This window comes from Cervus elaphus, chromosome 18 (assembly GCF_910594005.1).
Source record: "Cervus elaphus chromosome 18, mCerEla1.1, whole genome shotgun sequence".
Taxonomy (NCBI): domain Eukaryota; kingdom Metazoa; phylum Chordata; class Mammalia; order Artiodactyla; family Cervidae; genus Cervus; species Cervus elaphus.
The window spans coordinates 21944046-21969844 of record NC_057832.1 but is presented as its reverse complement, the minus strand read 5'-3'; the positions used below and the strand labels follow the sequence as shown (position 1 = coordinate 21969844).

Genomic DNA, 25799 nt, shown 5'->3' with positions numbered 1-25799 from the left:
GCTAACTTTTCAGAGTTAATTTTAGATTTTTATCATGTTCAGTCTTTTCCTTTTAAAACTAATTGAATCTCAAGATGACTTTATAGCAGGAGGCAAATATTACAATCACAATTATGTTCTGCAACAGGAAATAAGTTCTAAATGAATCTTAACATTTTCCTTGACACACTACTATGTTTAAGTGTATTAAAGATGTCATTGAAAGGTGCAGGGGAGAAGAATGAACTTGATTTGGCGGGTGGGTGTTCATGGTACTATTATCCGCAACTGTCTGCACTGATCGACAGCACCCACATTACCTCTCCACAGGCACTGTACTCAGTTGCAGCAGATTTAAGTGTATGGCATTTTTCACTGAATATTTGAAACTGTTTTAGTTAATAGTATTAATTGTGCATAGACCAACTTGCAGCCACTGTTTCAAAGTGCTTAATGGGTAATAAACCAAAAGGTTCTATGGACCTCTACTTAGAACAAACGTGGGTCAACCTCTGCCATGTTGCTTAGGTATTATGTATTTTGAGTAGGGCAAGTGTTAGTTCAGAGAAGGAATCTTCCCCATATTATAGATAAATAGTGAAACTCAGGAAGGTGAAATGCCCAAGGTCAGTTAGCTGGAAGGAGCTGAGCCAGAATTGGAGCTCAGATCTCCAGGGTGCTTGTTCCCTGCTCTTTCTACCACACCAAACTGCCCTTTTTGCAGAGTTTCTATCTAATGAGAAACACTTGGTATTATGGCTGGTAGAGCTGCTATAATCTATATTTATATTGCAAAGAGCACTGAAGCAAGGAATTCTACTCAGTATTTTCTTTGGAAAACCAAACATGCTTTATTTCATTTTTTTCACAATTTATTTAAACATCTCACATATACAAAATAGGTACAATTTAATTTTTCTGCTTGTCCAAGAAACAAGACTTCTTTGGAACCGTGGGAGAGGATGAAAATGAGACTAGCAAAGAACAAATGCTGGATTTAAAGAGGAGGACAATGTTGGGCAAACGGTCCACTTACTTTGTGGGAATAAGATGTAAAGTACTGATGTTAAGTCAGATGAAAAAAATACACAATACAGCTCAATACTCAGCAGAGGAGTATTTCTCCTCAAATTCTCCTAGCACCATCAACATTCTTCAAGTATCTGAAATACTGTTAATTAGCACCTTTGTATTTTGAACAAAAAAAACAGAAATACCTCAGCTCATCTCTGGTCAGCACCTCACGGTGTGGATCACACTCACAGGAAAGTGTTTTGAGGTAGTTTAAACCTTTGGAAGTTTGGGTTTTAAACTTCCCTCCGTGGAAGATATTCAAAAGCCACAAGTGGTGCAAATGTTCATGGTTTTTATTTTTCAATTTTTATTTTGGTTTTCTTACAAAGGTTGACATTTTCCACAACAGGTGTAAGAGTGTTGAAAAAAAAAATTCCAAATCTTTTGGAGAGGGGGAGAGGGAGGGGGAATGAATTAAATCGTATTGCACAATGCTCTGATCAATCCTTCTCCTCTTTTGCCCACAATTTAAGCAAGTAGATGTGCAGAAGAAATGGAAGGATTCAGCTTTCAGTTAGGAAAGAAGAAAAAGAAATGGCCAAGAGAAATTTTTCAGATTTCCTTTTTCTTTAATTTAGGTTGAGTTCGTTTATTTGAAACAGACTGGGCCAATGTTCAATCTGATTTCTTGGTCAGCGCCACCGATGTCCAAAGGTGCAATATCAAGGATAGGCAGGCGAGATGGCTTGTTTGTTTTATACTCAATGACTGTCTTCTCCCATTCATTTGTCTTTTTCTGTTTAAAAAAGAGAAGACAAGAATGTACATAAAGCAGCACTGTTATGGAATCTAATAATTTTGTATCATATTATATAATTAGATATATTATATACAATTATATAGGATATAATTATATAGAACACATATTTATATAGAAATATATGATATATCAGATATTATTCATATATAATTATCTTATTATGCATGCATGCTAAGTTGCTTCAGTCATGTCCAACTCTTTGCAACCCTGTGGACCGTAGCCCTCCAGGCTCCTCTAGGTAAGAATATTAGAGTGGGTTGCCATGCCCTCCTCCAGGGGAATCTTCCCGACCCAGGGATCAAACCCACATCTCTTATGTCTCCTGCAAAGGCAAGTGGGTTCTTTACCAGTAGCGCCACCTGGGAAGCCCATTATGTACTATATTATAAATTACAGCCTGGGCCTTTTAACCTCAAGTAATTGTAAGTTATGGCTTTACATCATCATTTAAAAAACATGTTAAAAGAAAAATAATACATGGAACATAGTATATATTTCAGTATTTCAGAGAATTTCAGAAGGCAATTTCTGATAAGAATACTCTGGATTTACCATCTGAAGTTAAACAAATATATTTATGAGAGAAAAATAAGTTAGGTCTCTCATTCCTCTGTTCATTTAATGGTCTAAGCTCTACTAGCCCACTTCCCAAATAAATATTACTCCCATATTCCACTATTACTTACAGAGCAGCCATCTACAAGAACAGTGTAAGTGAATCTGCTGTTGCCCTCGGCAACAAGTTCGACATCATTGGATCCTTGCAGAATGACAGCCTTTTTCAGGTTGCCTGTTTCCTCATCCATGTATGCAATGCTGTTCTTGCAATGGTAGGTGATGTTCTGAGAGGCATGGTTGGCCAGCAGGCGCATGAAGGCCAGTTGGGTAGCCATTTCCTTGGTGGTTACTCCTTCAACATTATATTCAAACTACAGAGAATAAGATGGGAATTCCAGTTAAATGAAGAAGGACACACATACTAAGAGTCAAATTAAAAAAAAAAAAAAAAAGTCTGGTATAGAGAAGAATAATGGACTCAAGTATGAACCTGTACTTTTAAAGGAGACTCAATTCACTTGTCTTTGAAGCAGTAGCTACCTAGAAGGAACATAGGAACTACCATGCTGAGGCAAGTCATCTCAAAAAGGGACCTGTTTCAGATAAAGCTTCTCTTCCCCTACATATATCTTTCTTTTTAAAAATAAGAGAGCAAGAAGGTAGAGGTTTAGAGACCCCTTTATATTCCACCAATAGAGTTAATGAAAACTATTAATTAGAAATTCAGAAAAGCTCACATCTTGAAAACATATGTTCATGGATACCGGGCTAGATGATGGCTTGTACTCCTTCACACTATGTGACGTTGTCACTTTCTCCAGTGACTATCAGTTAAGTCATATTTGAATAATAACTTTTGGATTGTATGGACATGTCCAATCAATCTATCTGTAATATGCAATCCAGGAAGTAACAGAACCCCAAAACAGAGCAGATTCTTTTAAAAAGCCCATTTTGGTAAAAGGCTAAAATGAGGATAATTAAAAAGCAAATAGTGCTAGATAGTATTTAGTAGGAAAGGAATGTTTGTAAAATTCCTTACCTGGGTACCACCATTGATAGTTTCTCCTACCCAGACATGCTTCTTGGCCTTGGAATTTCTGTACCAGTTCTTGACTGGGATCTCTTCAGGTTGAGCCCGGATGCAGGTTTCGCCAGTAGAGAAATCACAGTATACTTTGATAGCATCCATAGTACATCCTTGGTTAGGGTCAATCCAGTAGTAACCTTAAGAAAAAAAAAAAGACCTAGATCATAAAACCTCTAATTGAGTGAGAGGAGCATAGGTTCTAATAATTACTTTCTAATAATTACTAGTCAGAGATTCTGATTCCCAAAAGTAACATTTTTGATCATACTGTTATATTGTCTACTCCACATTATCAGGAAGAGGGTGACTATTTTCAAAATTCAACAGTTCTTCTTCTCCTCTCCATGAAAATCGAAATCAGGGTATGTATTTCCATGAAAAAGGCAGAAACACGTATCAAGACAATCTTGAAAATGGGTGCTGGTTGGAAAAAGAAAATACTTTACTAACTGGGTAGGATTTCACATAATGCCATTTTGACTCAAATACCCTTTCATTCTAACTATCAGTGGGAGATGACTTTGAAAGGCCTAACTTGTGAGAAGGGTCATTCTGACTGGATATCTCAACCTACCACTGCTCCATTCCGGGTGGCTGAGTCTCAGGTCTCGGCATGTGCGAGCTGGGTTCTTCCTAGAGCCTTCTGGAGTAAGAAGGGTCTCAATCTGGTTGTTGAGCGATTTCAGAGTAGCATCAACTTCATAATCCTTGGGTCTGAGAGAAGTTGGTGAGCGAGGCTGGTCAGCCCTGTAGAAGTCTCCATCAAAACCAAAATCGTAACCACCACCGCTTGGGCCAGGAGGTCCAGGAGGGCCGGGGGGACCAGGAGGGCCCTGCAAAGGTGGAAGGGAGAAATAAGAGGCTCTGGATTTGGTCACGGTGAGAGACAACAACGATAACAGGTTTTCCATGGAGAGTCACACAAAAGCATGCCCTAACAAGTAAAACAGAATCAAATTCATGTAATAACAACTTGCTCCAAGGCATCCTTGCAGGGATGGGCTTAAAGAGTTCATGAGGTACAGATAATTTTTATATATGTTAGAAAGCAGGGAAATGGGGGGGCTACTTTAATGTGTTGTTATCACTGTCTTGTATGCTTAGTCGCTCAGTCGTTTCCAACTCTTTGCAACCACGTGGGCTGTAGCTCATCAGGCTCCTCTGTCCAGGGAATTCTCCAGGCAAGAATACTGGAGTGGGTTGTCATTTCCTCCTCCAGGGGATCTTCCCAACTCAGGGATCGAACCTAGGTCTCCTGCATGGCAGGAGGATTCTTTACCGTCTGAGCCACCAAGGAAGCCCTTCACTGTCTTGGTGTGGTCTAAGGAAGATATTCCCATAGGTCAGTGATGCCCTTTATTATCTCCCCAAAGCATACTTACAGCAGGACCTTGGCTACCCTGAGAGCCACGAATGCCAGCAGGTCCGACTGCACCAGGCTGTCCAGTGCGACCGTCTTTGCCAGCAGGGCCAGAAGGACCGGCAGGGCCCTAGGGAAGAAGGACACCAAGTTTGTGTGCGCCAGTGAACACCCCGCAAGGGAGGAGCCGGCTGGGGCTCACTGTCTGCCATAGGCTCTTTTCAGAGAGAAACATCTCTTAGATTTACCTACCCTAGGACCGGCGGGACCCACAGCACCAGGAGCACCTTGATCGCCATGATGACCCTTTAAAGAGAGAACAGGAAAATCACACTTTCAGAACATGTGTCGAGGAACAGATTTTAAAAAACTGAACAGAAAGTTTTAGTTTCAATGGACTCTGGATTGAGAAAATTAAAAATGTAAAATGGGCCTCTTTTCTTTCATTATGTCTATTCAATTATTTTTTTTTTCTACAAGCTATTTCACAGTGCAGTATTAGTCATTCCTCTAATTATATTTATTTAAGTGGGGCTGAAGGACATTGTTGCCTGGGAGATCTTAGTATATGTACATTTCTATCTCCTCTAACCCTCAACTTTCCATGTTGGGATGAAATAGCATTATCTCTGAGCTATGGAGTTGGTCAGAGAACAGGAAATGAATACGATGTAGGACATTTTAGAACAGTAGCAGTGAAATTCAGAGGAAGTTCATTCTTGGCTGAAGGGCTTTAAGATCTGTAGAGATATAAGCTGTTTCTCCATACTGTACTTACAGCAAGACCCGGGAGACCTTGCAACCCATTGTGTCCCTTTAAGCCGGGAAGACCTCTGGGCCCCTTATCACCAGGCTCCCCCTTGTCTCCCCGGATACCTTGTGGGCCCTGCGAAGGAAAAGGAGGACAGACAGGACATTTACCTTTAAAAACCAACACTCAGTTCTTCACAAGTATTGTTCAGTCTATTTACAAACATAGTTCAATATGGGAAAGGTCTAAAAGCCAGGTGGGGGATAGTCCCACCTCTTTCCTTAATCTTCTTTAGTTGAGCTCTCTCTTAAGTGGCTAATCTTTGTGATTGAAAGTCAAAGTGTTAGTCACTCAGTCGTGTCCGACTCTTTGCGACCCCATGGACTGTAGCCCACCAGGCTCCTCCGTCCATGGAATTCTCCAGGCACGAATACTGGAGGGGGTTGCCATTCCCTTCTCCAGGGGATCTTCCCCGACCTAGGGATTGAACCCAGGTCTCCTGCAATGCAGGCGGATTCTTTACCCTCTGGGCCACTGAGGAAGTCCAATCTTTGTGATTATTTAATACCAATAAGAAGAGATTTGAAATACAAGAGATTAAAAGCTGTCTGTAGCAACTCTCAACATGGACTAACTTAAAAAATATATATATATATAGTCTATGTATTATTTGTTTTCTTAATGGACAGTCTAGACTGATCCTCCCTAAACACTGTGCAGAAACCACCTCCATGTACATACACTGGGACCTCTTGGGCCAACGGCACCAGCAGGACCAACAGCACCGGCAGGGCCCTGCGAATCAGAAAGGAAAAACCCCACTTAGCAGCCAAGCCCAAGGTCCTCCTCCCTAGGCCCCCACAGTTCCCAAGCGTGGGGAGGCTGGGGGTGAAGCCCGATAAGGACGACAGCATTAAGGGACTGGTGTTGGTGCACTTACAGGCTCACCACGGTTTCCGTGTTTCCCGGTGGGACCCACGGGGCCTTGAGGACCGGGAGCACCGGCAGTCCCAACAGGACCTGCGTTACCGGGGTAACCACGCTCCCCCTATGGAAGGCAAACATGAAGCTCAGCATCAGTCTGGCGTGTACTGCAGTCCCCTTTGAGGTCCCAGAACAATGACGAGGCATACTGACCTTGTGTCCGGGTTGACCATCGCGGCCTGGGGGGCCATCATTTCCAGGGTTGCCCTGTGAAGACATCACACCGGTTAAGGCACTTAGGGAGACTGTAGCCCACCGGCTCCTTACAGCTGGGCTACCTGCCTTCATTACTCCCAGTGCCCACTAGAGAACCTGCTTTCAGCCTGTTCAAAAACAGGAACAAGAAACCTGCAAACCTAGATTTTTTTCTTAGAGGTGTTACTAGTCTTTCGGCCACCTTCAAGTATGCTACTTAAAGACTCATTCTCCAGCCCAAGTTATCTCTAGTATTTTCAGTCCTGAGAGTGGTTAGTACAACTAGACTTCAGCTCAGGCTACAACACTGCGCACAATGACATACTGCTAAGTTAGATTTTACAAACCAAACGTTGGACTCACGTCACGACCAGCTTCACCAGGAGCACCATTGACGCCAGGATTACCCACATTACCAGGGGGACCACGGGCCCCAGGTGGGCCTGCAATGCCGAGAGGGCCAGGTTCACCCTAAAGAGGCAGAGGAGACAAAATGCCTTTTGTTGGATGGAAGGCTAGTCTCACTCTCCCAAAGCAGTCCTCATCAGGGGACTCCAGTTTTAAGAGAGAAGGTAAATGGAAAGTGAGGGGGCCACCTAATGGTAAGAAGTCATTAGGGTCATCCTCACCCTCCTGCTATGCACTGAGATGGTCCGTTGTATGTACTCTGGGGAAGTTCTATACAAAGTGAGCCTCATTTCATCTGATACTCCAGATAAAATGAATTCAAGGTGAGAGCGTTTATAGAGATTAGATGGTTCCTAGTTACTGTCACATACTAGGCTTAATGGAATGATTCAGAACTTGCAGGGTTTCATTCTTGCTCCAGGATAAATGATGCTAGCATTTCATACCTCAAAGGAGTAAATGCAATTAGAGCTTATATTGTTGTTAAGCATGTAAAAAAGAACAAAAATTGTTCTGCATAATGTTAAGCTGTGTCTTTATAACATGTGTCTAAGGGAGGTAGTATTAAAGCTTCTCAAATAAGTGACACGTGATCTGTATAAAGAAATGCCATGAATAAAAAATCTTAAGTGGAGTTATTCAGTGATCAATCTGTCACAGTTGAAGTGGCAGCTTTTAGCATCTTTTATGATGTTAATGAGGATAAGAATGGTGTCAAACACTCACCACAGACCCAGCGACACCCGGTAGACCACGTTCACCTCGAGAGCCTGGGAGACCCAGAAAGCCAGGAGCGCCAAGAAGACCTTGTGGACCTGGGGTGCCAGGAGGTCCCTAAGCAACAGTAAAAATACTGAGTGTTACTGCAAGACCCTACGGGGTAACACAGGTTGGTTTGAGATTCTGAGAATGGGTTTATCCTTAGTGTAGAAAAAGGCTGCACGCGTGCAAAGTCGCTTCAGTCATGTCCTGACTCTTTGTGACCCCATGGACTCTAGCCCACCAGGCTCCTCTATCCATGGGATTCTCCAGGCAAGAATACTGGAGTGGGCTGCCATGCTCTCCTCCAGGGGATCTTCCCAACCCAGGGATTGAACCCATGTCTTGTAAGTCTCCTGCATATTGGTAGGTAGGTTCTTTACCCCTAGTGCCACCTGGGAAACCCAGAAAAAAGGCTAGTGACCTCCTATTAGTAGGACATATCTTTGGCTGTCTTTTCTCTAGTGATGACAATTAGTTTCCATTTTGGCATGTATATTTCTTTGTACCTGGTTTCTCCTTGAGACCAGTGGAATGACATTTAAAAACACGTGGTTGGGATTAATGAAGCCATCATGGAGTGAGGGAATACAGTCATAGAATTTATGCTGGGAAGCAAAATTTTTGACCTTGGCCTCTAACTGAAACAGGTCTGGTAAAATCACATTTCAGAGGTGGCAATAATACTGCACACTGCATGTTTAAAAAAACTGGTAGCTTACTGAGATTGATTAATTTACAGTAGGATGACCACAGCGATCGAATTTTGCTTTAATCCCAGTACCAGTAAGGTACCGTCAACAGCTTAAAGGGCTAAATTGATAAGACAGCGAGTTCACTCACTTATTATCATCTCTACCCAGGGTCTTCTGAGTATCTACTGAAGCCCTGACACCTCAGTATCTGTTGGATAGATTTCTTGGCTCAACTGAGCTCTACTTGAGAACCAGCAATACTCATCAACAAATATATGCCACGTGAAGAATTGTATATGGGACTTGTTTTAATTCAACACAAGGTATTAAGAAAGAAGAGTCTGAAATCACTTACAGCAGTACCAGGCTCTCCAGAGGGACCCTTCTCACCAGCAAAGCCAGGAGGGCCAGAGGCACCTGTCTCTCCACTTCGACCAACTGGACCTTGGTCACCGCGAGGCCCACGAAGCCCTTCTTTACCAGCAGGACCAGGGGGGCCAGGGGGGCCAGAGATACCCTGTGAGCAAATGTATGAGGTCACTTACCTTCTGTTAATCATCATGGAGCAGGGAGAGAGCAGCTGAGGTTTTAAATATTAAGATGTCAACAATTTGAAGCCACAAAATAATATCCTGGTCATTTTGGAGAAGTGTTTAGACCTTTCAACAATCTTTCTTGTAGAAAGAAGCAATTTTCATCTTCCTCTCCTGAGGCTATAACAAGCTGAACAACTGAGGCAGAGGGTATGGCAAATATCTGTGAGGAAAAGCAATGCTGTACCATAGTTGCCAGCATATTGGAATCAGAGCTATGCCGAGTTTTAACAGTTAGTTGTAAATGAATGGGACTGTGGGTTTTGGAGGACTCCACTCATTTCTTCTCGAAGAAAGCCAGTACAGGCATTTTGTTCATAATTGAGGAATCACATATGCTCTCAACTAGGTTTAATTAAATGCCTACAGGGAATGAAGATTTTCCTGTTATGAACCTGTGAAAGGATTCCAAGAAATCAACATCTCTGCTATTTTTTTTCCCCTGAAACATTAACCAGAAGACTTAATCCTTGGTAATTAATTAAATTCTCTTGAGTCCTGACAGGAGAGTCTGGATCAAAATTAAATTAGAGGCCAAACCACCTTTAAATTCAGGAACAATTATACTTTAACAATGGAGGCAGAATGTTGGCCATAAAGGGTAATTAGATATAGAAATAACTGATAAGTGACTAAAACTGTCTTGATTTCTACTTTAAACAGAGACCATGCCCCTAAAAGGGGCAAGGGGACTTGTGTTAATATGAATAAAAGCCTCTTAAACTGATATTAGAAAATATAATTTCTGATGATTTTGCCTTAATGATTCAGAACAACTGATTTCAGATTAGGAAAGTAATAGCAAAATACTAGTAGCATGTTTCTCCATAGAGAGTTTCTTAACAGTTTCCTACTAGAGGCTAGGGGTTTTGGCTAGAGTAAATAAATGAAGACATGTTTGGGAAGTGATTTACTCACAGAGGGTCCAGGGGGACCAGTCCGTCCAGCAGCACCAGGAAAACCAGTAGCCCCCTAAAAGCCAAGCACATTAAAATTCCACAGTCAGCACCAACTCCAGGAATCTGGGTAAGAAGGAAATTTCTCCTTTGGAAACTCCTCAATACATGTGACCAAGGATGGACCAAACAGTAGGTAGTGACAGCCCTGGAGAGGGTATTATTTTAACCAGGACCCCAAAGACCCTCCATCTCCACACATCTTCCTGAGCACCACGGTCCAGACTGCAATGCACATGTTTTGCACTGAGGCTCTGATAGTTCTTTCTGAAATGCTATCATATTACATGGTGGTTACAAAGGCAAGACACTATACTATTATTATACATCAACGGGTATCTATTAGTAACTCTTAACCACCTGGCTGGGTGCTAGGGGAATGGACAGGGAGTGAGTCATTTTGTGTTCAGAGGAAGGTACAATGAAAGACAAGCGTATTAACTGCTGTCCAATGAGAGGAGGGAGGAGTCAGTGGAGTTCATTCCTAGGGAGCTCTGGGTCTCTAGGGAGTCGATACCCAGGGAAGGGACTTGGTCAGGCAGAAGAGGGCTGTATCAATAGAAGGATAAAAGGTACCAAAGAAATATTTCACCCATTTCACAATGAAACTACCTGGGTTTAACCTTGTGATTACTACCTCAAGTGAAGTGGTAAGAATATACAGTGCATTGAGTTTCAGCTGGAATTTAAGTTAACATTCCAAGAACATGACCCTTAACTTCAGTATCAGAATTTCTCCAAATAGAGTTAGCTTGAGCCTCAAGACTCTCCTTATTATAGTCCAAATTACCAAAACTTTCCAAACTCTCCAGTTGTCCCTAAGAGCTTCTGAAGAAAGAAAAACAATACAAATCCACTCTAAGTACTCACAGGAGGCCCTCCATCACCACGACTTCCAGCAGGACCAGGTGGGCCATTTGGACCCTACATGGAAACAAAGAAAGATGGGGTCAAATCACAAAACAATCTTTATAAATGTTACTCTTTTCTTCAAATGGATTATTTCCATGTCTATTAGAAGCAAATCTAGAGATTATCTGTGTTACATAAAATTCCCACTTTGGTATTACCACCATTAGGGGGTTATCCAATAAATGAGATAAAACGATATTTATGATACTTTTATAATATGTAAAGTGGGTACACAAGTGTTAACTCATTTTACAAATCATCTTTTATCTGATATGTTCCCTGATGTGCAGGAGGCACTTGATTGATTTATGTTGTTACAAGATTTCATGGGTAACTGCACAGGCTGCGTTGACCACTTGTGGATTCAACTTACAGATGGACCAGCAGCTCCAACGGGGCCTGTGGGACCGACAGGACCATTTTCACCCTTGGGTCCTTTGGTTCCTCTCTCTCCTTTAGCACCAGCTTGACCAGCAGCGCCCTGTTGGAAACGAACAGTTACAGTTCAGGTGTTCCAACTCACTCTACTTGTTCACTTGGGGTGGTTCCGGATTAACTTTCATCACGTGATACTCACAGCAGGACCAGCAAATCCATTGGGGCCAGCGGGACCAACCTCACCACGTTCACCCTAGGTGGGAGAAGGGATTGCAAAATGGCTTAGCAAACCTCAGATGCATCGGTGTCTAAAAGTTATGAGTGTCCAAAGTGATCCAGGTTTCTACTTACAGGGCTACCGCGAGGACCAGCAGGGCCAGCAGGGCCAGCGGGACCAGCTTCACCCTACAAGGGGGCCAAAAATGAGCGCATCAGTGCACCTCACACAGATGCTTAAAGAGGTAGGAGGGAAAGGAAACAGGTAGACAGTGGGTTCTTGTCAGAGTTCACAGTTGCATCCAAAGAGGTGACGAATCCACGTCTCACAGATAGAAATGAAATGGACTCTTACTCTGCCTAACGTTGTATTCATTTTGGAGGTTGAAGGGGTATTGGTCATACTCTTGTAGAAATATTATAAATCAGTGTCCGCAATACCAGAAGGAGGACGTTTTAATTTTTAGATGGACACGAGGCTGATCTACTTGCTGCAATTTGCACAATACAATAAATAATGTCTATTTTAAGTGGACCGTTCGATGTGAAATGGGAACACATGTACTTTATTGATTTTTTTTTTCCCCACAGTTGAAGGTTTCAGCAAAGCTCAGTACATTGGGAAAAGACTTTCAAACAAAAGATAGGGATTAAAGTATAGCTCAGATCCTGGGCACATGTATAGAGAAAGAAGAGAACTTTAACCACGTAGCATTTGTTCCCTGCTGCCCCATACTAACAGGTATGTTTTTAAATAGATGGGCTTTATACCAAGGCATAAAAATGAATTGCTGGGGCCCTGTGGGGCCAGGGCAGCAGGGAATTTTAGATATTGCTATCAGTCAGAGAGTTGCAAGTCGGTGAAAATGCATGCTTACCCGGTCCCCATTGGCTCCAGCAGGGCCAGGAGCACCAACAGCGCCAGGAGCACCCTAGAGCCCAAAAGAGAAGCCTTGTTAATAATACCCCATGCCGTCAGAAGTGGCACGCAGCCTTTCCCCTTGCTGTGTTCATTCAGTGGTGGAACACTTTCACTGGACACTCGGGACAGACATCAAGAAAGCCTCTGATGCATTTCAGATCTAATTATCAAGACGTTAGGAGCCACTCCCAGGAGGAGAGGTACCGCAGTGGAGAAGGTCATGGAAATGTCTAGGTTATGGCCAGATTAGGAACTGCAGAGATCTGAACTCTCTGCTCTTTTAAAATTCCCTGGAGGGTAGCAAACGACTAGCCTTGTTAAGGAGTGTTAGGACTGTGTGATTCAGAGGAAGGACTCTGATGAATGTGTCACAGGGAGCTCCCAGCACTGAGGGAGAGGCGAGAAGAACCAAAGTGGCTTACGGCCTGGAAAAGCCATGATGCCGGTAATCTCGAGTAGGGTTATTATACCTCCATGGGGCTATCACTGGCACCTCCAGCCATTAACAGTTAATCTTGGGGCTGCTCTTGAATGATAAATTCAAGAGGATATGGCTTCTTAAAATGTAAGAGTTACTGCTTTTTTCTAAAGCCTTATGATAGTTGAAACAATAATTTAATGTTCTGTTAAACCTAGAGATTTGGGATGGTAGTTTGTACTCGGAACAGTTAAAACTAAGGAAGGTAGAAAATTCAGGCCATAATTTTCAAGGGAGTAAGTCCTCTTTTGAATTTTCTTTTGGAACATGTAAAATGATGTGATTAGCCAGGAAAGAGTGGAATACCCTTTTACTAACCTTGAATCCCTCTTTTGTCAGTTCAGTTTTGGAAAGCTTTTCAACTCAAATGGAGTGAAATGTTTTTTTAAAAAAAAAACAATATAAGTGCTACTCACACGAGCACCATCTCTGCCAGGGCTACCAACGTCACCTCTGAGACCAGTTTCACCCTAAAAGTATAAAGCAAAAGCAACTTTTTATTTCCCAACCAAACTTTTGAATCAAAATTGAAGTTGTTTTTTTTTCCCTACAGAAGATCCTATTATATCTTTATTCATTTAAGATCTTTAGTAATGTTTTGATTTCCTACCATCTTCTAAAAAATCGAATGGAAATACTCATTTGATAGAAATATCAAAGGAAAAAAATAACAGCAAAAAAATAATTCAAGTCCCTTTCCAGATTAGTGTTAAATATTCTTTACTAATTTCCATGCACCCTCCTGAAGCATAATCAAGCGAGGTACAAACTCGTGTGGACAGAATTATAAGGCAACGTCACAATGGGCTTCGGCGGCCGATCCCTCTTATGGCATAACTAATGCGGCAGCGTGGCTGACAGCTGTTCAGTATAGCTTCCTCCCATTAATTAGGGCCGGCGGAGGCATTATTGTTAGTGGCATTAAAATGAGCCTCATGTATTACTCAACACCATCTGTTTGCGTGAAATTCCATGGTAGCAAGGAATTTTGCCAGATTAGTGAGTTTAGAAACACGTAGGTGCTAGGTGGCAGAGGGAAATGTATACAGATAGACATCAAAATGCTACCAGATCATCTGCCAAGAATGGTTAAAAAAAAAGGTTAACCTTGTGCAGCCTTGTTTGCTAGAGTTCATCAACAGTAGGCATGAAGGCCCAACGCCGAGACCGTACCTTTTCTCCCTTGCCTCCAGGAATGCCGGCCGCACCCCTCTCTCCTGGGAGTCCACTAGGACCAGATGGACCAGCAGTGCCTGGAGCGCCAACCACGCCAGGTTCGCCCTTGAACCAAACACATGCGAAATCAGTTATTTCTGTGGTGAAAAGAAGAAAGTGGAGAGACGAACTCTTGAAGGGTTCCAATTTATACATTTAATGGATAGCATTCTCGCCTGCTTAGAGAGACACAAAGGAGGCCTGCCGAAAAAGGGAGGCTGTAAGTGAGGGAGATGCTGTTAATGACCCCGGGACTGAAGAGAAGTGGGTGGTGGGAATGGGTACCCGCCAAGGTTTCTATAACCTGCTCTTAAAGGAAGGCAGGCCTGCAGGAGAAGAGGACAATGGGAAGCAGAAAGTGAAGAATGTGTGCCCACAAACATTTTTCAAGGTTAAGTCTCTTAGCCTAGACAGGAAATGTGGAAAGAGACCTCATCAACCAGGGAGATGTTTACATTTTAATCTTCTTAAGAGTGGGGACTATAGCTTCCATTTTTCTATAAAACCTTACAATTCCATGTACTTAAAACCTGTTGACTGGCTTCCGAGATAAAACCCTTTGAAAGTACTTTCTCAGAGAACCAATATTTCCATTCTTCCTTCCTCTCGCCCTCTTAGCTTATTGTTATTTTTTCCAATATCCTTCCATATACCAAAATAGCTTTTTATAGTGACTCTTTACCCCTTAAGGGTAAGAATCAGAAGTAGTATAAATTGCCTTCTCTTTACTGTGGTTGAAGTAATCTGCTTTTCAGAAATGTATAATTCCATCTATTTTAAGATCTAAATCACAGGTTCTATTTTGAAACACAAGTTTTCAGGTTTAGGTTTTGGAGATGAAAGTACTATCCAGTTAGTTTTTATCATCATAAATTCTCTTATTAAAATTTAATTACTTTTTGAAATTTTCCTCTAGGATGTTTGGAAAGTAAAAGTTCATTCTCTAAAAATTGTGTCCAGATATATATATATGGTGTTTCTAGATTAAGACAAAAGTATGAATAGTGTGATGAGAAAAGAGTAAAAACCCATACTAATTCATTAATGTGTATAGAACACTAGGGTTTTGCTTCCTTTGGAATAATTTGGGTCTACTAGAATCAGACTGTTATTTACTGAGGTGGAAATCATTACAGAACTGAAAGTAAATTTTAAAAATCCGAGAAATAATTCATTTACTATTGTAAAGGATTTTACTTATTCTGCAGCATGCTGGGTCAAACCAGCAGCATAGGATAATCACATTTTACCTTGTTCCCATCAGGCCCTGGGGGTCCAGAAGGACCTCGGCTTCCAATAGGCCCAGCAGGTCCAGCAGCGCCACTTTCCCCCGGGGGCCCACGCTCGCCCTGTGGGAAGGAATCAGAAGTGTTGTGATGTTCATCATTTTCTGAGACATCAGAGTTCATGCTTGTTTAGCTTCTGAATCCCAGCTCCCCATTTACAAGCAAATTACAATTACTTTCCCATAATTTCTCTACTAGTAAAACAAAGGGATGGATGAGATAATCTCTAGGGTCTTATTCAGTTCTAGTGGTCTACGGCTACAACGTCACAATCTGTTGCCTCTAGAGTATAATCTTCAACTTTGAGAATTCATTTCCTCTTTTTGGTCTTTTTCTGTGATATTGATAAATCCATAGGTAAAAAGAGATGCCAGTTATACACAGTATTCAAAGGGAAAGATTGTATCATTTTCAGTGAAAAGCAATACCAAGTGTAAATAAGATTGTATATCCTCATATCTATGCTCTCTTTTTACAGTTGCACACAGTAGGGATGTAACAGGTATAATATATATATATATGTGTGTGTGTGTGTGTGTATATAAAAACAGAATATATATATGAAGTGTGTATATTTGTATATATGTCTATTTATTTTTCTACCTACCTAAATATGTCCCAGTTTGCATGTAAGTATCACTACAACCTAGCACTCTATGGTTCAGAATATTTAACATGTAAGCCCACACTGTAACTGTCTCAAAGACCCTTGTTACGATTTGGTTCTACGGTCCTAAAGAAGTGAAGCTGCTCAGTGGCCTGTGACTCTCTGCAGTGCTATGGACAGTAGCTTAGCAGGCTCCTCTGTTCATGGAAGTTTCCAGGCAAGAGGACTGGAGTGGCTTGCCATTTCATTCTCCAGGGGATCGTCCCCATGGTCCTCTGTCACTACATTTGTGTGGGCATCCCAGCTCTATGGTAACCAGCCACATAACAGGATACTTTAGGTGCCAACCAATCGTTCCAGTTATTCTAATGACCACAGACAAATTATATCAATTTATTTAATTTTTTAAATAAGAGTAGGCTCATGATTTCAGATTTTAGACTTTGAGCACCAACAGGCATGGCAAAAATTAACTTTAAATCTTAATAGGATATTACTTTTCCTTACTTCAGGTGAAGCCACTCTCATATAAATATATCTCACATGTCTGTATAAGTCACTGAATATAATACATATATTAGTTCATTTATGTTTTTTATACCTTGTGGATTTTTAATAAGAAATATGAGCAATTAGATACAAAAGTCTATTATCAATTTAGAAATCGACTTGACTACATAAGAGTATCAGAAATTTGTTGTTACAAGGTCATCAGTAGTTTTTAGAAGAAAGCATTATTTGTCTTAAAAATATTGCCAGGAGTTTATGAAAGTAATACTTACTCTTGCACCAGCAGGGCCAGGGAGACCAAATTCACCAGGGATACCCTAGGCAAAACATGGGAATAAATTATGATATTTACATATTTTCTCTAGATCCACTTATGTTTATGATGTTTAGAAAATTTTTGAAAGAGTAAAATAAAGCCAAATGGGCTCTACCTCCATGAGTGTATAAGTATACAGGCTGTTAGGAACAAGAAAACTCAGTGGTGTATGGAAAGATAAAAAAAAAGTGAGAATTTCACTGATATAAAAGATAGATCTCCCCTAGAACCTGGTAGCAGAAAATTTTAGTTTCTCATTATTTAGTGTATTGCTTTTTTAAAGGTGACAAAAGACTCTTTTCCTTTGATAATGTAATAAATAATGATGATGAACAGTATCAGACATTGCCTATTTTTAGTTATATAACAGACTGCTCTCTTAATAGAAACAATCATATTCTGCCCATTACCTAGTTAATTGTATACCCAAGTGTATCTCCTTTATTACTGACCAGCTGTCTCCTTAATGTGCCCCACTGTTGACAAAGGAGAGCAGGCCACAGAATGTAACTGAATTGAAGCACATTCATCACAATTATAGATAAAATGACTCAGAACTCATGCCCTGATTGTGAATAGCGGTGTCATGTCTGAATGCCAAGAAAAACATTAAAAGCAATTTTTCAGGGCCTACTTTGATGGAAAATCAGTGCATTTACTTCTTTTCTATGGAGAGGGAAATAATCTGTATTTTAACATTACCAAGAACAATACAAAAAAGTAAGGCTATTAAATGGACTGTTCATGATATATTTCACTTCCATAATGTGATGTTTCATTCAATCCTTAAAACAAAGTAATTTGAATGAAAATGAGTAACTTGGCTCATTCTCTCCAACAGTACCAACATACGTGGAACACTATCATTAACATATGAAATATGAAGTTTCCTTTTATATAATCATAATTGCACTACAGTAGGATATTAAACAGAGAAAAGGTCCCAAGTTTAGGCGAATTTATGATCACTTGTTTTACTCACCCTTTCTCCTGGTTTGCCAGCTTCACCAGCTGTGCCTGCAGGGCCAGGCAGACCCTAGATGGAAAACATACAAACCTCAATCTTTATGACTATATTTGGGGGATTTTCTAATAATTGGTTTTGGGGGGAACTATCTAGTATCAACATGATCACTAACCACTGTGTGTTATGAAGGGATTACAGAAAAGTTTGCCTTGAAACACATGTACCCTTCTTTGCTTCAGTTCTTTTTAAAAATTTTTAATTGGAGAATAGTTGCTTTGCAACGTTGTGTTGGTTCCTGCCGATGCTGTGAAACAGCTATAAGTATACATAAGTCTCCCCCTCCTTGAGCCACCCTGCCTCTCCCACCCCAGTCCCACCCCTCTGGGTCATGACAGGGCACCAGGCTGGGTCCCTGTGACACACAGCAGCTTCTCACTCTCTGTCGAGTCGCTTCAGCTCTGAAATCATGCTCTGTGTGGTGGGGGACAGTGGTACCATGATTTACACTTGGAGAGCCTGACCAAAGTAATCATACGGACCCCTGGTCTGTACGTTTTGGCTGACTCACCTGGAAGCCTGGAGGACCAGCAGGACCTTGTTCACCTTTTCCACCTTGGACACCCTGAAAGCGATAGGAGAGGTTACATAGAGGCACATGCCACACTTGCTTTCTAGCTACATACGTTTCAGACTGGAGAACAGAAATGGCCATTGCTGTGGGACTAGATTCATTTTCAGGCAGCACAGGACAAGAGTGGGCGAATACTCACCTGTGGTCCAGGGGGTCCCTGAGCGCCATTGTTGCCGTCAGGACCCGGAGCACCCTAAAATGTTTAGCAGAAAGTCTCCATGTTAGTCAGTCACTCATGAGTCAGACAATGCAAGGTTCCCTCAAGCACGTGTGACTTCCAGAAAACAAAGCTTGACATTTTAGCATGAATTAAATATATTGTGGGTCCCCATCCGAGGCCAAATACTGCCTACTGACTTTCTGATATGGCTTACGGGAAATCCATGGATGAAGGGCAACTTATGAAGGCCAGAGAATGCTACTAGCATATTCATAGCTTTTTAATCACAAAATGAATTAAATAAAAGCCAAAAGCATCCATAAATATTTTTGACTTAATATACATTCTGATTTGTTCCACAGCTCACTGCCTTCTAAGTGTGGTTAAAGAGAAAAGACATTTTTTGATTGTAAAAGGAACCTTGGGGGTACCATCGTAGAAAGAAAGTGATGGAATGATATGCAATGGCCTCAAAGATGTGTTGTTCAGTTGTTCAGGCATGTCCGGCTCTTCGTGACCCCATGGACTGCAGCGCACCAGGCCTCCCTGTCCTTCACTATCTCCTGGAGCTTGCTCAAACCCATGTCCATTGAGTCAGTGATGCCATCCAACCATCTCATCCTTTGTCGCCCCCTTCTCCTCCTGCCCTCAATCTGTCCCAGCATCAGGGTCTTTTCCAATGAGTGTACCCTACGTGAATAAATACCACATGGGTAGAGAGACATAGAAATGAGCACCTACCCGAGCGCCAGCAAGACCAGCATGACCTTTTTCACCAGCTTTGCCAGGATCACCCTATAATAAACATTTAAAAAACACACATTTAATGTCAAATTAACCATGACAATTCTGAAATATGAATATCTTATTTTTTTTTTAGCTTCCTCATCCTTGAATGCTGTTATCTAAGGCATGACCCATCATTGTGCAGCTCTAGATTACAGTAAGGTCCACCTGTGTCCACAGAAGTACGCAACTCAGGATGTGAGTTTTCACAGTGACATACTGGAGAGGTCAACTTTTAATGTGGTAAGTGGTAAATTGCAGTTCTCTTGTGTTGAAAGGGACCCCCTGAGGTAGAGGGGACTGGTGCCAGAGAGAAATGAGAGTGTTGATGAAATGTGATGCAAAAAAGTGCTGAGGGAGAGGAGGAGGTGGTGGTTCTTACAGTGGGGCCTTTGGGTCCAGGGAATCCAATGTTGCCAGGCTCTCCTCTTGCTCCAGCTGGGCCAATGGGTCCAGGTCGGCCATCAATTCCAGGGAGACCCTGAAACCAGAGTTTATTTAATGTTTGCTCAGCATCCACAGGATCTCACAACCTCAAGCTTGCGATTCTGCCATGGGATGAAACAGAATCATTTTCTGAATGCATAGAACTTCTAGAAAATGTCAGTAAGTTATGAATCCATTTTCCTTTTCTGAATAGGATGTCAGTACACACGCACGCAAGTGAATCTCATATGTATACTAATTCCCCCCTTCTCCTCTCTTTTCCAAACCTTAATCACTCTCTTCAATTTTCCCTGCCCTGTTTTTCTTTTTCCTTTTGCTCCTGTGCTCATTTGGACTCTGTAATTACAATATTACTTTGCATTCCCAGATATATGTGTGGCTGATACTTATTTTCAGTATAAACATCTTCATGTGTAAATAAGCTACAAAATAGACTTGATAAGGGTGCAGTAAGTGTCCTTGAAAATATAAGTGATACTTACCACGGGACCTTCTTTACCAGCTGGGCCAATATTTCCAGGGGAACCTGGGAAACCCTGTAAAACAAATGAGGATGTCTTCCTATTGGCACTTTCACACATATACTCAATGTTCCAATGAATTGAAATGTCACAAAAGCACTTTTCTCCCAATTTTTGTTTGTTGCCTTAGGGCAAAAATTAGGGATATTAGCCCTAGCCAGGAGGTATGAAAAAGCTCTGAAAACTTTCTTCATTCTATTTTTAATGCCTCTCCTTTTATTGAATTTTAGTGCAACTGACCCATTTAAAGATACCTCAAGAAACTTTTGAACAACACTGTATGGGCAAAAGGTATATGTTTTTCTATCTTGTAACAGAAAAACAAATACATTTAGTAAGCAGTTTTCAAAGTGGATTTTTTTTTTATTGCTATGTTTGGTGTCTTTATTACTTATTTACGGTACAATTACAGTTGATACCCATCCATAAGAGATAATGGAGGCAAAAAATTACTCTATTGCTATGGATTAGAGTGTCTATGGCTCTAAAGGTCATTTCTCCATGGCTAGTGTGATGCTGAATACATTATAGCACTTTGTGATTGCTAGAAAAATGACTCACTTATGAATCTAATAAACTGATAATGTATAGTCCTAATACATTTCGTGAACACCTTATATAAAACTCACAAATTGAGATAAAAGATTCATGCTGATAGGAGAACCAACCTAATTTGGATATATTAAAATAAATCTATTCTTCCAAAAACCTCACAGCCATTGTATCAAGTAATAAATAGTACATTTATGAACTAACTAAATTTGTCAAAATATCTACTGGGCTTTGATAAAGTTAAATTAAAAAGAGAATTGTCAGCAAGTTTACTAACAAATTAACTTTTGATTTTTTTTTTATTGTTGTCTTCAAATATTAATCATCCCTTTAAAAAAGGAAATAGTGCCAGGTGTGACTTTCTCAGAATCAATCTGAAACTTACTCGGGGTCCCATGAGGCCAGGCTCTCCAGGGCGACCAGAATCTCCATTGGGACCTCGCACACCAGCAGGGCCAGTTGCACCACGGCTACCAGCAGGGCCCTATTGAAAAGAAGAGGGCAGGGAGGTTGTTAAAGCCAATGTCATACCCACCACCAGAGGCATCACGTTCCTTTCCAGGGTGTGAGTAATGGACAGCTTACCATGACACCAGCTCTGCCGTCAGCTCCGGGTAGACCACGGGAGCCAGGATTTCCCTGTAAGAAAGTACACAGAACACAGAAGAAAATCAGAAAATTCTCCCATCAGGTAGAGCAGAATTTATTGAAACATGGCACGCATGCAAGAAACCTTGATGCCCTTCAGCAGGGGATACAATAACAAACCAAGCCAAATATCTTCCTCCAAACCCCAAAGGAATGTGTGGGAGAAGCATTCTGCAAAAGTAGGTCAACCCTGTTTCCAGACCAATTTTATAACATATCAAATTGAGAGTCAGTGATTTAAGACAGCAGATGGAAAGCAGATGCCTCCTTCATCTAGAAAATGCGCTTGGTAATTCTAACCAATTCCCAATGAAGGAGTGCCTCTGGCATGTCTGGGTGTCAAGAGCATTTGGAACCTACCCTCAGCCCAGGAGGCCCTGGGGGGCCAGCGGGTCCAATTTCTCCAGTGGAGCCTCTCTTTCCTTCTTCGCCACTGGGACCAGGAGGACCTGGCTGCCCAACAGCGCCCTATTTAACAACAACAACAAAAAGGAAACGCAGGAAAATAAAATTTGTCTTTATATCCAGCTAGAGAAAAAGCAACAACTTAAAAAAGGGAGAAGTATTACTCTTTGGATTGAAAAAGCAGTAATCCCATAAAACTGTGACCACAGAGCTACTCACAGGCTCGCCCTTGTTGCCGCTCTCTCCTTTCGAACCAGCTGGGCCAGGCTCACCCTAGGGTCCAATACAAAACAGTGGTCAAGTGACAGACATCTGTCACAGTTCTCTGGGGGACAAACATCAGGGGCTGTTTATGAGTCAGGGTAACGCGAGCTTTAGTCCTCTATGAAATACGCTCAGTTCCCATGTAAGCGACCTACAGGGGAATGGTGTTGGAAGGATGCGTCTGGTACAACAGAGGTGTGCCTCCCTGACCTCTGGGTGATGTTCCAGGATAGGAGGAGGGGTGTGTGTGTGGAGGGGGGCAGAGTATACACACAGGTGCCTGAACTTATAGAAAGAATACAAACTACAAATGCTAGTGAAGAAAGAGAATGATTAGATGGCGAGAGGAAGTCTAGACGGGGATGAACTGCGGGTAGGGGCGGCATTGTAGAATGAGGGGACCATTCAACGACCACTTACAACAAGTCCTCTGGCTCCAGTAGCACCAGCAGCGCCGACAGGGCCAGGAATACCCCGGGGTCCAGGGAGGCCGGGAGCCCCAGCAACACCGGGCAGGCCCTGGGGAAGAAAGGCAGCAAGGTCCGTCACGAGACAATGAGAGGCAGCGCCCATTAAACACGCTGAAAGCCACAGCAGCGTATTGCAGCCATATACTCACAGCAGCACCCTTCGCACCAGGAAGCCCGTTGGCTCCGGGGTTGCCCTGTGAGGAAAAGGAAGGGAGAAGGATATGGTTCATAGGAGTATTTCTGTTCTTCTATGGTCCTGCCTTCACCCTTTTCGTTCCCTTCCTCCTGCTCGGTAAGATTAACGACAATGTCTACTTACAGGAGGTCCAACAGGGCCAGAAAGGCCTGGAAGACCCACTTCACCACGGGGACCCGCGGGACCAGCAGGGCCAGGGTTACCAACAGGTCCAAGTTCACCCTAAAACAGGAATAGACACCAAGGCATCAGTCAGCAAAAAAAATGAGACAGCATATCTCTGGTTTTAGGTCACCAAGTTTTAGGACATTTCTTCAGAACTGCAATAATTTCCCTTACGTGGTCTGGTACCACAGATAATCCCAAGAACAGAGGAGCCTGGCAGGCTACAGTCCTTGGGGTCGTGAAGAGTTGGGACACAGCTGAGCGACTGAGCATGCGCCACAGTTCTGGGTTTGCATTCCTATTTTCCTGGCCTGCTGTGACCATCTTGATTGCCACTGCTATCTTCATCTATGTCTGTCTCTCTTGGTAGAGACTCTGGTTCTCAACTAGGCAGTGCCAGCTCGTCTGAGAGAGTAGGCCAGAGGAGCCTCATGGAGTCAGTTTCCATGCTACCATCTTTGTCTATGCCCAGCGTGCTCAGCTACAGAGACACAGTCTATTTCAGGTTTAGAGAGAGAAAACCCGCTGTTCTGTATCCGGTTTGAGGGAGGGAGTAATCAAGCTGCTGTTCTGTAACTGGCTACCTGCAAACATAGTCCCTTTCTTTCACATGACGATAAAAAAGTTTTCAAGTAGTGACACTGGTCACCAGCGTTCTTACCTTGGGGCCAGGAGCACCTGGGAAGCCTGGAGGGCCAGCAGACCCAATGGGACCCTGAAATCACAGGAGAAGGTGGTAAGAAGTTTCCTCCCAGGAAATTCACAAGAGTAACAGAAGACTGAAGTGGCTTAGAGTGGTGTGGTCACATTTAATGTTGGCCAAGAGAAAACTGACAGCTAGTCTGTCGTCACTGGTATATTATCAGAGGGAAGACATTCCAGGAATCCCAGGTGAGGTAGATTTTATTTTGTATATCAATTACAAGCCTGGAGGATAGCAGTTCTTATAAACAGACCCTTCAGAGAACATTTGGTAAGGTGTCTGAAATGGCGTTATTTCACAAGGAATTAATAAAGAAGACAGCTCCATCCCACACTCCCAATCCTTCCAAATTCTTCAGTCACAACTTACAGCAGGGCCCACAGGACCCACGCTTCCATCACTTCCACGGGCACCCTATGAAGAAAAGAGAGAAAAAAAGTCAAGTGCAAAGTTAAATGGCATATATTAGACGCTTTTAAAAAAGAATGAAAAAGAACCAAACTGGAAGCACTCACAGCGGGGCCAGGGGCACCAACACGTCCTCTCTCACCAGGGAGACCACGGGCTCCCTAGAAGCAGAAACATTTCCAGTGAGATCCAGAATTGCTAATTCAAGAAAAAGTCACAGGCATCATTTGCCTTTTTCCAATTTCTAACATGTTCAAGAATCCACTGGAAATAAATAGGTCTTGTTCTAATTCCAACTAAAAGGTAATGGATTTCAATTAACTAGGCAGAAGGCTATTAGAAAAATATCAAAGAATACAATGCCAAGGGAAATGGTAATTAGCAACAACATTAAAGAAGTTCCAGCTTGCAAAGAGGGTACGCATTTTGTATTTACAGTAAAGTAACCAATACTTACCGTTTGACCTGGAGTTCCATTTTCACCAGGGGCACCAGGTTCACCCTACATGGAGAAGAAGGATTGAGTTTTTATTCATTATACATATCAATTACTTTTTTCTGATTAATTTTTACACTGTCACTTCAGTTTCAACCACTCATGTATTTTGTAACATTTCTTACATAGACTGTTTCTCAATTATGCCAATCACATAAGTTTTAAAAATTTATAAAATATGGGTTTTTATTTAGATAATATAAGATACCACAGTATTAGGGAAATGTGGTTGAGTGTTAGTTACCCTTTCCCCAATTTTCCCCTTAGATTTTGGATATCATTTAGATGAGGCTTATATATTAGGAAAATAACACAAAAAGAGACAATAGGATAAATTGCTTGCAACATATTTACTCTCTTTAAAGTTATTTTGTACATAATATTTTTACTTTTATAAAATATGCATGAAAATTTGAAGCTTCCTAATATTTTATAGAGCTGTATTATTTCCAATCTACGTTCTTGAGTAAAAACCGTGGTGGTGGTGGTAATTTAACACAAAGGCACGTGAAAAGGACCTTTCCTTCAAGATGATCTAATTTAGATATAGAAGAAACCTGGTCTGCGAGACCATTTAAAATGCTTCATTTCTAGGATTTTTATCTGAAGTGTACTCTTTGTGAGTAAGCCCCAGAGTGGGAGTCAGGAGTTCTAGCCTGTGCCCTTCTACTAGATGTGTGACTTTGGGCAAGTCACTCACTCTCTTTAAGCCTCAGTTTCCCTCATCTGCAAAACGAGAGCGTCTCCAAGGCTCCTTGCAGCCCCAGCATTTGATGATGCTGTGATTAGTAGTCTGAGCTATTATCTTAGGCTCTAGGGAGGGGAAGTTTGACCTTATCCATTTGTGTGGCAGCTGCAAAGCTAGCACATATTCTCCATATTCATGTTCATTTCTGGTCCCACTAGTATTCGTTACTCATTAATTTGTAATTACGTTGGTATTCACTTTAATATCACATTATCTCCTTAATAGGAGAG

At 41.8% G+C, this 25799-nt stretch overlaps 1 protein-coding gene across 2 annotated transcripts in view; it reads right to left on the bottom strand.

The window, feature by feature from the left end:
* Positions 1-805: 805 nt before the first annotated feature.
* The window catches only part of COL1A2 (collagen type I alpha 2 chain), a 37225-nt gene continuing 12231 nt past the window's right edge, over positions 806-25799 (bottom strand). Inside the window, exons 13-52 of one of the 2 annotated variants that reach the window (XM_043872245.1) lie at positions 24783-24827; positions 24433-24486; positions 24287-24331; positions 23876-23929; positions 23173-23271; positions 23003-23047; positions 22804-22902; positions 22339-22392; positions 22075-22182; positions 21652-21705; positions 21452-21550; positions 20476-20529; positions 19929-20027; positions 19502-19555; positions 18740-18793; positions 18538-18591; positions 17985-18038; positions 16959-17003; positions 15534-15632; positions 14242-14349; positions 13485-13538; positions 12547-12600; positions 11804-11857; positions 11652-11705; positions 11448-11555; positions 11033-11086; positions 10125-10178; positions 8969-9130; positions 7886-7993; positions 7115-7222; positions 6710-6763; positions 6513-6620; positions 6314-6367; positions 5600-5707; positions 5074-5127; positions 4844-4951; positions 4036-4294; positions 3414-3598; positions 2500-2742; positions 806-1789 (exon numbers count right to left, since the gene is read on the bottom strand). In XM_043872245.1, coding sequence (XP_043728180.1) covers positions 1643-1789; positions 2500-2742; positions 3414-3598; positions 4036-4294; positions 4844-4951; positions 5074-5127; positions 5600-5707; positions 6314-6367; positions 6513-6620; positions 6710-6763; positions 7115-7222; positions 7886-7993; positions 8969-9130; positions 10125-10178; positions 11033-11086; positions 11448-11555; positions 11652-11705; positions 11804-11857; positions 12547-12600; positions 13485-13538; positions 14242-14349; positions 15534-15632; positions 16959-17003; positions 17985-18038; positions 18538-18591; positions 18740-18793; positions 19502-19555; positions 19929-20027; positions 20476-20529; positions 21452-21550; positions 21652-21705; positions 22075-22182; positions 22339-22392; positions 22804-22902; positions 23003-23047; positions 23173-23271; positions 23876-23929; positions 24287-24331; positions 24433-24486; positions 24783-24827 — 3507 coding nt within the window. In that variant the 3' untranslated portion in view covers positions 806-1642. The remainder of the gene's footprint in view (positions 1790-2499; positions 2743-3413; positions 3599-4035; positions 4295-4843; positions 4952-5073; positions 5128-5599; positions 5708-6313; positions 6368-6512; positions 6621-6709; positions 6764-7114; positions 7223-7885; positions 7994-8968; positions 9131-10124; positions 10179-11032; positions 11087-11447; positions 11556-11651; positions 11706-11803; positions 11858-12546; positions 12601-13484; positions 13539-14241; positions 14350-15533; positions 15633-16958; positions 17004-17984; positions 18039-18537; positions 18592-18739; positions 18794-19501; positions 19556-19928; positions 20028-20475; positions 20530-21451; positions 21551-21651; positions 21706-22074; positions 22183-22338; positions 22393-22803; positions 22903-23002; positions 23048-23172; positions 23272-23875; positions 23930-24286; positions 24332-24432; positions 24487-24782; positions 24828-25799) is intronic. The other variant, XM_043872246.1, reaches the window with a different exon arrangement.